Source organism: Poecilia reticulata, linkage group LG14, assembly GCF_000633615.1.
Source record: "Poecilia reticulata strain Guanapo linkage group LG14, Guppy_female_1.0+MT, whole genome shotgun sequence".
In the NCBI taxonomy this organism is placed as follows: Eukaryota; Metazoa; Chordata; class Actinopteri; order Cyprinodontiformes; family Poeciliidae; genus Poecilia; species Poecilia reticulata.
The window spans coordinates 26,228,235-26,239,627 of NC_024344.1; the positions used below are offsets into that span (position 1 = coordinate 26,228,235).

Sequence of the window (11,393 nt, forward strand, 5' to 3'; positions counted from 1 at the left end):
TAGTTTACTACATTTTACTGTGGTTTACTGCAGTTTACTACAATATATGTTACTATAGTCCGGAGCTCAGAAAGAAACTAAATAGAAATACAAGACTGAGGGATCGATGGATGATTTAAGAAACTGATGAATTGCTGATTGGATGAAAAGTTGGATGGACGACGCGTTGGATGACTAGTTGAATGGATGGACAGACAGATGGATGGTTGATTTAACTACATTCATCCAACTAAGTTATTAGTTGGATGAAAAAGTCCAAAGGAGAGCATCTGGACCTCCTGGTATCCTGGTGAACAGGTGCTATTCTCTAACCAAAGAAGGTAATGTGGGGCGGTTTAAGACTTTTACACAGGTCCACATCCCAGATCAGTGGAGTCTGATGGAGGCAGAGCTGGACTTTCACACGGCTCCTCAGAAGAAACACAAATCCTTTAGCTTCATGCAGCTCAGCCACAGAGACTTACCTGGACTGCACACCTGGAAGAGACACAACAATAGACAAGCCCCGCCCCCTTCCCGCATAATCACGCATGCAGCAACCCCCCCACCACAGAAAGGCGGCACGCCAGGGAAGGTGGAATACCATAACAACACGTCGGCCATATTGTTACACTATTCCACCCACCTTAACTGTGAACCCTTGGGCGTGGCGACGCCGTAACCCTTGGAGTCCAGGTTCCCGCCCACTTTCATGGTGTCGCAGGGCTTCCTCTGCTCCGTGTACTCGTTCATGGTGGACTCCAGCAGGAAGGCGTACTTCCCCTTCGACTTGCGGACCCGCGCTACGCCCTCCGCCGTGGTCTTGGTGAACACCGTGGGCTCGGCCGACTTCATGTAGCCCCACATCTTCTCGTAGACGGCGATCTTGGAGCGCTGCGGGGAGTCGGCAGGGTTCAGGAGAAACACACCTCCAGAAGTATTCACCCCCAGGGGTTCCAACACACACACACACCTCCAAAAGTATTCACTCCCAGGGGTTCCAACACACACACACACCCACACACACACACCTCCAGAAGTATTCACCCCCAGGGGTTTCAACACACACACACCTCCAGAAGTATTCACCCCCAGGGGATCCAACAGACCAACACAAAGCAGATGTATTCACTGCCTTCATTGATTTGATAAAATAAAAATCTCCATTGTCTTTTGGCCTCCATTTTGTAACTACATGGAATGTTCTGCTGTTGCCATGGGGACGGTACTGGAACATATGCACATGCGGAAAAGCACCAAACCAAAATGAAGAGATTCAGCCGGTCCAAACATTTGGACTCGTTTTGGTTTGGCGGGCAGACTGAGCAGAGCCCTGAGCTTCAGGACCAACTAAAAGAAAATATGTGGACTCTACAGATCAATGTGCGAGAGAAAGATACATGAACAAAATGGCTGCTGTAGACGAGCTACCTCTGATGTCATTTTCGCAGTTTTTCTCCCATTCACTTGGATTCCTAAAGTAGATTTTTGACCGGGCCAATCAGCGATCAGAAGGAAAAGTCGTAAACTATGACGTTGATTTTCTGCGATGTTTTAGAACTGAAGTCCGCCTGCAGTTTTAGCAATAGTAGTGGAGGAAGTGAACGTCTGTGTTTGCCACGCTTCCATGTACTGAATAGCATTAACAGCCACCTTGTTTGGCACGGCTCTTCTGTCTTATTATTAATTTATTTAAGTTTGAAACGCTAGCAGAAATGCTCTGCTTGTTGATGCCTCTCTTCCATCATGTCGCCTACCTTACAGTGCAGGCGACATGATTAGCCAACGCGGTGAGGAACTGTACATTTAAACAATTCTTCTCTAAATAACTACAAAGGCTGTCAGATGGCTAAAACAACAACAATAAATGGAAATTAAAACATTTCCATCCACAGAAGAGGCTGTCTGCAGAGAGGTGGCGCTCTCTCTGTGCCTGCCTGCCTGCCACACTTTTCAGATACTGTATCATTTCTTGGTGTTTGTGTTGGTCTGCCTTCCTTCTGGGTCGCAAAGAGACAAAGACTTCAAAGGCAAACAACAGAAAGTCAGTTGGCAGAAAATAGTCTTGATATGTTCTCCTACCTTTCCTGGGGGCTGACCTTTAACCCCTACTCACCCTGAAGAACTCCTTGGTGGAGCCTGAGTCCAGCGTGCCGTAGGCAATGTCGGTCTGCTTGGCCAGATCCTCTGCGCTCTCGATGGGCGAAACCATCCGCTCCACAGTGAGGAAGGCCGCCAGGTTGGCCGTGTAGGACGAGATGATAATGAGGGTGAAGAACCACCAGACTCCACCCACGATCCGGCCGGAGAGCGACCTGCAGGGAGCACCGCATAGGAAAACCAGAGGGCAAGACAGGAGAGAGACGAATCAGTCAGAACAGAGCGAGAATGAAGAAACAAGAATTTACAAAAAACAAGCATAAAGTCTCTATAATACAATAATATTTATTCTGAGGGATAATTAACAGATCGATTTTCAATCGGGTTCAACTCCAAAGAGTTCAGGATGTACAAACATGTCTTCACTGAGGATCTCTACAACTGTTTTGTACAGATCCGCAGCGCAACAGTTTTATACTGACGCCTGTTATCAGTGACTGAACACAAAACAGAGCAGAGCGAATTTCATCCTGTAGCAAACGCAAAGGAAACCTGTTCCCACGTGGCATAGGAAGGAGTTTCAGTGAGGAGGAAGAACAATAAAAATGTGGGAAAAAAAAAAAAATATATATATATATATATCAATCTCAAAAATGTTTTAATGTTTTCAAATAAAAAATATAAATTAAAATAATTGATTCTGAAGCTCATTTTCTGATCGACTGCCAATCAAATTCATCAAGTTGCTTTACTGCTCATGCTAACTGTATGGCAAGGAATCAGAGCCTCTCTGCTACATGGTAACACCTGAAGCATGGCAGCTTAGCCACCGCCAGGGGGAGCTGTGTCTCTATGTTCAGCCCTCATCAGGGCATCAAACCCTCCATGTTCCCACTGATGGAGGCGATTCTGTTTCTGACCGGAGGAAGAGTGCTGCAGCTCCTCTTCCTCCTCTGGGGGGGCAGACGGATCAGAGCAGCGAGTGAGGAGAACGTCAAAGCAGAAACGCTGCCTGGAGGAGAACAAGCAGCAGGGGGCGCTCACAGAACACAGTTCAGGAAAACATCCCCCATTAAAGATCTGCTGCTGCGGTGGAGCATGTTGAGAACTTTAGCCTTGAAATGGACTTATTGATGTTTCAGCTCCAACCTGAATACAGATGAGTTTCTGCTCCGTCTGTTTCTGGGGATTCCAGTCAGTTTAGCAGAGAAATGTCAACAGAGAGGAAGGCGGTGCTGACAGGGTGCATTGTGGGAAAATAAGGTTAAAATCATTAGAATGTAAATGCAGCCAGAGAGAGAGGCAATACTTACAATCAGGGCTTAATGAACTTATTCAGACTTTAAAGCTGCAGGATGTAACTTTTGTTAAAATATTTGCTAAAACAGCTAATCAGAGCAAAGAGGCAGGTGTTATCGCTGTCAATCAACCTCATGTATGCACTGCTAAATGAGCTAAGAGAGAAACAACTTACAGTTACAGAAAAACAGCTTGTCCGACTTCATTGGCGGCTATGCTAACTACCTCCAACGTTGACTGCAGGCTGTGCTAGCTGCACCGTAGCAGAGAGCAAGGAGGAGGACATGAGCAGCCAACATGGAGCGTGATTGACAGCGCTAAGCCCTGCCCTCCTGGCTCTGATTGGTTGTTTCTAGTTGGAACAGGGAGGAGGCAGAGATCGATTTTTCACAGATTATTTCTCATAAACTGTCACATGGTAAATATGTAAAATATATATATATTTTTATAAAGTTACACTCTGCAGAAGAAGCTCGTTCACTGACAGTTGTTCCTCTCCACTGTCACCTCTCAGGATGTGGTTTTATTCTGCTGTAATCTGGATTAAACTGGGATGATTTCTCTGAATTGCATCTGAAGACTCATTGCTTGATGAATTGGTGACATAAACAGAAACTGAACTGATTTAATTAGAAAGAGGAGAGTCGTCATGTTTTCTGCCTCTACTGCTTTATTCAAACTGGACCAGAGGAGCAGAGTGTTTCCCATGATGCACTGCTGCGTGTTGGCTGGCTGGTAGCTCTGACTGTGATCCACAGTGACGCGCCGCTGCGTCCCAATGCGCCTGAAGTAAACAGTTGGTGGAATAAACCTCAGCGAGTTATTTCCAGGCTGCATCACTGCTTTGCTTTTTCGTTTAACTGAAACTTTGTTGATTCCAGATATTAATCTTCAAAAAATGGTGAAGAAATATTTTGAAATTAGACAATAGAAATACCTTAAAAATGAGTCTTTAGACATCCCTCATTTTTAAAATTTTACTTCCAAGCAGCCAAACTCTCTTTAGTCCTTTCAGACTGGTTGGATTTTCTTTGGACTTATGGACTTTTTGAGTCCACTAACTGATTATTAATGGTTTTAAACAGAAACAAAAAAGATTCAGTTTCTTCCAATTTTCAGCTGAATGTTTGAAAAGTACCTAAGATACAAATAAAATGGGATCTTTGTATTTTATCTGCATTTTCCAGACACCAAAAACATAGAATTATTGATTTTTTTAAAAGCCTGGACTGTTATTGGATGCATAAAGTATAAAAATGTACAAAATGTGAATTTTGCACATTAGATCTTCTTTAAACTATTTACTAAAAGGAGCAGAAAAAGTTGACATAACACTTTCAGTTTTTGTAATAAAAGGTTTGTCAGACATTTTACAAGCAGGTTCCCATATGTGGTTTCAGTGCAGAATGAAAGTCAGTTTTCATGAGGAAGCAGAAGAAAGCTCCATCTCTTTCTGATGCTGAGCTGAAACCTGAATGTCAGGATGTATGAGGCGAGTTTTCCCTGAGCGCTGGAAACAAGAAAACCCAGACAGGAGAGTATTAGATGAAATAAAGTGGAAACTAAACAGAAATTGGCTCCAGAGTTGCTGCACCGCAGCCCGCTGAGCCTCAGGGAGAACACAAAACTCAATATTGCCCAAAAAAAAGAGACGCTTTCAGCAATTAGTTGGTGGTTTTCCACCATTAGTGGAAGTTAAACTCGTTTGTATTCATTAAATAGGAGAGAAGCGCTGCTTTATACTCAGTTCCTCCACATTTTAAACGGCCAAATTCCAGATTTCACAGATATTTCTACCGCAGAGCTAAATGTTGACTTTGATGAAAGTATGACTTTGAAAAATGAATTCCAGAGCTAAATAGGACAAAATAAAAAAAAAAATAATAATAACGTTATTAATGGCCCTGGTGCTAAATTATGACTGTTGGTGATTAATAATGAACCCCAATCAAAGAAGAACAACCATAATCAATAAACCTCAGAAAAATTGTGATTGTCTGCTGCCGCCCCCTGCTGGTCAGGTGAACAACGACTTGATGCTCTCCTGGGATTCCTGAGATAGAAAACTGTTAAAATAATTATAAACTGAGCTGAATGCACTGATTGATAACTAGGATCAATTCAAATAAATGGATTGACTTTTATTTAAAAAGTGTCTCGAGACAAAGTGTTGAACTGAACTGGATTTAAATATTTGTAAAAATTCTCCGTTTGGTGGATTTATTAGCTCAAAATAAACCAAAAATAAATAACAACAGAAAAATATTCACAATTGTTTTAATTTTTAAGTTAATTGGGGAATTACAGTTTTAAATATGGAAATTCAGAACTACCAGAAGAAAAAAAAAAAAAAACACTGGCAGTTTTGATGGCGGTAATGGAGTCAAACTGTGGAAAATTAATCATATGATCATATAATTACTGCTGGATATAACAACTATATTATGCCATTATTGTTGATGTTTCTGTTATTGATGCTCGTTTTGTTTTTGGTGAAATTTTATAAAATAATGATTGTTCCTCTACTGTAGATAAAATTAAATAGATACTATATTCATATGTTAACTAGTTATAATATTCATGGATTATACATGTCATAAATGTAAAATTATGTAAAAATATCAGGAGCAGGAGTATTGATAAGTTTATACACGCTCCCTTAATATGTGAAAAGTTTTGACATTTTTTCTACACACTAAAATAATATTTTAAGGAAACTGCAGTTTGAGAATCTGACATGGCAAACTAGCTGGCTGACATGCTATTAGCTGGATCCAGCGGCGCTAAGGGAAATCATGGATGTTAGCTTCTGCGTTAGCACTAGCCTGGTTTCCATGGAGCCTACTCATTCTTATTAAGGTATATTTGTGGTTTTAACTAATAAAATAGGAAGTTTTAAGCATTTTAGTGAGATTCTGACGTATTTTCTGGCAGTCCGGTGAACACAGTGGTCAGGAGTAATTAATGTTCTGAATTTTGAAACATTAAAGTTGTTGATGTTTCATCTGGATTTGAGCGATGTGTGTGAATATCTCCACACGTCGCTCTAATGTGACTGAAGAGCCACAAAGTGCTTTCTGAGAGCAAACATCCCAGCTTCAAAGCCCTGCTGGAACAATCAGCATATAGATTATACGGCAAATGAAATGCTTTTCTTCTTTCCATCTGCAGCCGTAAAAACGAATCATATGATGGGAAAATCAGACGGAGGAACTTCAGAGATCATAATCAGGATGAAAGCAAAACACATCTCCCCTCAGGATCATTAATACGCCATAATCTGCTTTATTATCAGTGACTGGTTAGCACAACAACCTAAAGGGTCTCCAGTTTTTATTTAATAAAAAGGTTCTGTCATTTGAACCTGTTGGCCTCTGTAATACAGTCTAAAAGTGTTTCCCCCTGATAGTCCAGTACATTAGGTTCTATTGGGACCAGAACTTCACCATTTGTTCCATCTCCAGCTGCTGTAGTTCTTTCTCTCTGTTCTGAGTCAAACCAACCAAACCCTTTGAGCATCCAGTTCCACTCCTCACCTGTAGGGGCACTGCACCAAGAACCACTGAAGGAAACAACACATAAACCTCTGAAGCCACTGAGCATTATGTCCTTCTTCACCAAATGGAAACAGAAATGGAGGCGTCAGATTTTAGCACTTGGAGGATTTCTCCATGATCCATTTCAGATGCTAACGCTAGGCTAACGCTAGCTTAGCATGTTTGTTTTGGTTGTATTTACCCAGAATGCCCTGCGTTCCTTTTGAAGCAGTCTCTGGTCTGATTGGCATTCATATATGCATTCAAACCGAACCAGAGTTCACTTCAACCAAAAGGACTTAGAGGACCAGAGTTAGATTCAGAACCGAACCGGACTTTTTTGACAAACGGACTGGAGTTAAAGCAGACTAAACATGGCTGGTGTGAATGTATTCTTAGAAAACATGTATTTTAACAGGAATGTGTAGATTTTTTTACGTAAAACCAGAATATATTTGCACCCAAACGTCAGCCATACATGTTTGTTTTTTATAGCCGCAGCATCGTTAGCACTGGGACCCGAATATCAAAACAGAAGCTCTAAATTGGAGCTCGTCTTTGAAGCTCAGGGCCAGCGGTGAACCCGGCCCAGTGCGAGCCTCCTGAGCAGCCCAGAATATGCGCTGTGAGTGCAGAGAGGCGCTGCTGACATGAGCAATAAGCCATGCGGCAGAGCAGCGCAGTGGCGGCGGATAACAAAAGCTAATTGGCATTGCACTGACGGCGCGGCGTGAACAGATAGAGCAGCTTCAAAGTCTTCCTCCTCTCTTCTTCTGGCCTGCGACTATCTGCAGCCGTCAGGAACGTTTGCTTCACAATCTGAGCTAATCGGCGCTAATCAGGAGCAAACGAGCGGCGGCATGGCTCAGCAGAAAGATGGTCGGTCCGCCGGAGGAAACCACCTGGAGCAGCGAGAAGCTCCTGATGCCGCCGCAGGAGGGAAAACTTCACCTCTATTCAGCTGGGATTTGTAGTCAATTAAAAGGACTTTGGTGTCACCGTTTCATCTGAGCTCTCTTCTTCTCCTGTAACCATTGGAGACCGGGATATTAATCACTGAATTAATTATTGCGGCCGCCCGGAGGGAGCGGAGGGGGGCAGTAACCCGCATTTAAAGGAGAGGAAGACTATTTCCAGCTCCGTTCGCCCTTCCTGTCAGAGAGGGAGAAATTAGTTAAAGATCTAGATTAGGAAGGAGATATTAATGTTCCTGAAGGGACAGAACCACAGACCGATCCGCAAAGAGCTGAGGGAACGTATTCACTCCCTCACTGATGCTCATTTCTTTACACTGTCCCGAGAWTTTRCACAAATCTGTCTCTAATTAATCAGAACGTCAACAAGCCAAATACATTTTCTTTCAGCTGTTCTTTAAAAGCTCTGACTTTATATGAAACTCTGCCTTCAGGAACGACTTGTCCTGTTTAGGAGAGGAAAATCTCAAATCAGGACCAGCACTGACCAGTAGCTCCTACAGCAGCTCCACCAGGCATTTGCTAATTGCTGCTGGCTAGTCTGAAGGAGCASAGTGGGGSTTYCCAAGCTTGGMAASTGGATTTTCGTCYAACATTTTAAGCTCTTAAGTAAAACACACTGTGTATGGRAAACACAYAAACCTCCTCACAGATGTTTCAGAGTGCATTTGAAGGTTTTGGTAAAATCTCTCAGCAGCTGTAACTTGTTTTGTGATTGTTTTTGACCTCTGACCTCGTCCCTTCTGGTTTCAGGGTGAACTGGAAGCGAGGGARCGCTCCTGTTGATGGACGGGGYCGTCATGAGATTAGCAGTGATGGGAGGAAAGCGCCAACAGAGCATCCAATGAAAAGCATTGTTGAGCTTTAAGGCTGTTATCTGCAGGAAGGCAGGCGGAGGGCGGAGGTGGGATGGAGGCAGGTGGAGGTGCACAGCAGGTGTTCTCCTAATCACACACGCCGACCCGCTGGAGGAAGGGTTGCTTACGTGAGCTACGGTTTTAACGCACCTCCGGATCCTCCATGTTGCCTCCTCCTGTGTGGGCGCGGCTGACACGGGCCGATTTCATCTGCCAGCGTTACGCTATTGCTCGACAACAGCAGCCATTAGAGAAGCAGCAGCACAGGACGGCGCTGATAGAGCAGCCGCTCCTAAAATAACCCGAGCGYACCAGCAGCAGGAAGTTTAAGCCTGACAAAGCCATTCACACTGAGATGGCTTTGCAGCAAATGAGAAACCGCGGGGAATTAGAGGCTTTATAACCGTCTGAAGGCTTCGACGCGTCGCAGACAGGAAGCCTGATGTCACAACAACAGGTGACTTCCACCGCACAACAACAGGCACAAGCCAGATCCTCCACCATGTTTACTGGGAACCAGTCTGCCGATCTCAAGGGTTCTTCGCCTTCAAACAATAGAGGAGAAGTCGCAGACATGCAGGGAACAAGTACAGAGACGGTCCGAACCAAAACCAGCAGAATCAGTCAGAGCAACACGAGACGTTCGACAACGAGCTGCAGCAAACAGAGCAGCAGATAAAGTGCAACACAAAACAAGCAACAGTTTTTACTTTGAGCTACAAGCAAACTCCCTTACCAACTTAAAACTCTCTTCTCAAACAGGAGAATGAGTTCAGCATTTCTGGGAAGCATCATCTGATGYAMCAGCGCTGCAGAAAACATTTTAGTAYTCATTCTTTAACATCACAAAGATTTGTTTCTCATTTTCCTCGTCTCCTTATCTCACRTCACTTGCAGCTGTAATCATTTCAKAAATTCCTTTTTCTTTTTCAGTTTTCCCCATTTAAACTGGAGTTATGTTGGGTAAGTATAAACAATCAGTACCCTACCATCAACAAACAGCAGCAAGACTTATCTCCGTTTGGAGAAACAATCAGCATTTCACCTGGGAGACTAAAGCTAAAACCTACACTGTAAGTGTTTGGAATTTAAAACCTTCACAGTTTAAGAAAATGCTATGTGAGGCAATTTTAAACTGAAAATCTGTAGCATTTACTTATGCGAGCAACTAAAACAGCTGACAGTACGCTGCGATGTTGTGGAGAGTAACCCCAAATTAGMATCAACAAGCTAGCTGGARCCTGTCTAGATAAGCTAGCAGCTGTCTCCACATGCTACTCAGTGAAGCTAGCTGAGCAGCWATGTGAGTATCTGGTCACATTGCTATTCATATTCATTAACTTTTATTTTGCTCCCATTAGAAGTTTTCAGATTCTTCAGACTGACATTTCTCTGAGAGCTGCAAGCAGATTGAGCCGCGGCCGATTTCGGCCATCTTTCTTTTGATTTCACAGTTTTATTSTATATTTCAGCTGTTTAGACAGACAGTATGCCCCTATWCTGAATTGTGAATAGATTTGTCATATTCCCTAGGTATTCCTGAAAATGGCAAACTGTTCTTCACATTCTCATGTTAACTTATCAGCTTTATGCTGCAGTTATAATAATCTCTGACTTACATTAAGGATTCACCTCAAGACGTCTACAATCTAACAAAGACACACTGCTGGTAACCTTAAGGATTTAAAACACAACACAGTTTTTTCTTCTTCTACTTTGCTGCCACAAACTGCTGCTCGTCACAGCAGGGTGTTAGCATTCACTCAGCTCCTATTTGTGTCAATCAGACATGTTTGAAATATTGATGAAGGATTTAATTGGATTGACAGGCCAGGGATTTGTGCACTAAGTTATCTGTATGATCCAGATAATGCAGCCTGACATGATGTCAAACTGTGAATTTAATTGGCCTGGAGGTCATGTACACCCTGAGGGGATGAGGCCTGAGCTTCATCACAAGTAGCTTTTAGCTTCTCTACAGTTAGCTTCATCACAAGCAGCTGTTAGCGTCTCTACAGTTAGCTTCATCACAAGCATCTGTTAGCTTCTCTACAGTTAGCTTCATCACAAGCAGCTGTTACCTTCTCTACAGTTAGCTTAATCAAAAGCAGGTGTTAGCTTCTCTACAGTTAGCTTCAACACAAGCAGCTGTTAGCTTCTCTACAGTTAGCTTCATCATGAGTAGATTTGATTAGCAGTAAGTGTCACTAGATTAGCAATTAAATTTATTACAAGCAGCTATTAGCTTGTCTACAGTTAGCAGTTAGCTACACTGTGACTAAAAATTACCTTCATTCCAAGTAGCTTCACTATAAATAATAATTACCTTCAGTAATTATTATTTATAATTACTGAAGGTAATATAAAGCTAACTGTCTACAGTTAGCTTTATCACGAGTAGCTTTGGTTAGCAGTTAGTGTCACGAGATTAGCAATTAAATGTATTACAAGCAGCTGTTGGCTTATCTACAGTTAGCAGTTAGCTTCACTGTGAGTAGAATTTAGTTTGTCTTCAATTCTTCTTCTACTTCACTGCCACAAACTACTGCTCATCGCAGCAGGGTGTTAAGATTCACTCAGCTGCTATTTGTGTCAATCAGACATGCTTGAAATTTTGGTGAAGGATTTAATTGGATTGACAGGCCAGG

The 11,393-nt window shown here is 42.7% G+C and overlaps 1 protein-coding gene across 1 annotated transcript in view; it reads right to left on the reverse strand.

The window, feature by feature from the left end:
• Positions 1 to 11,393, reverse strand: part of LOC103476350 (glutamate receptor 4-like) — a 100,882-nt gene that overhangs the window by 25,505 nt on the left and 63,984 nt on the right. Inside the window, exons 10-14 of the mRNA XM_017308529.1 lie at positions 6,915 to 6,940; positions 4,064 to 4,162; positions 3,000 to 3,091; positions 2,096 to 2,334; positions 626 to 873 (exon numbers count right to left, since the gene is read on the reverse strand). Coding sequence (XP_017164018.1) covers positions 626 to 873; positions 2,096 to 2,334; positions 3,000 to 3,091; positions 4,064 to 4,162; positions 6,915 to 6,940 — 704 coding nt within the window. The remainder of the gene's footprint in view (positions 1 to 625; positions 874 to 2,095; positions 2,335 to 2,999; positions 3,092 to 4,063; positions 4,163 to 6,914; positions 6,941 to 11,393) is intronic.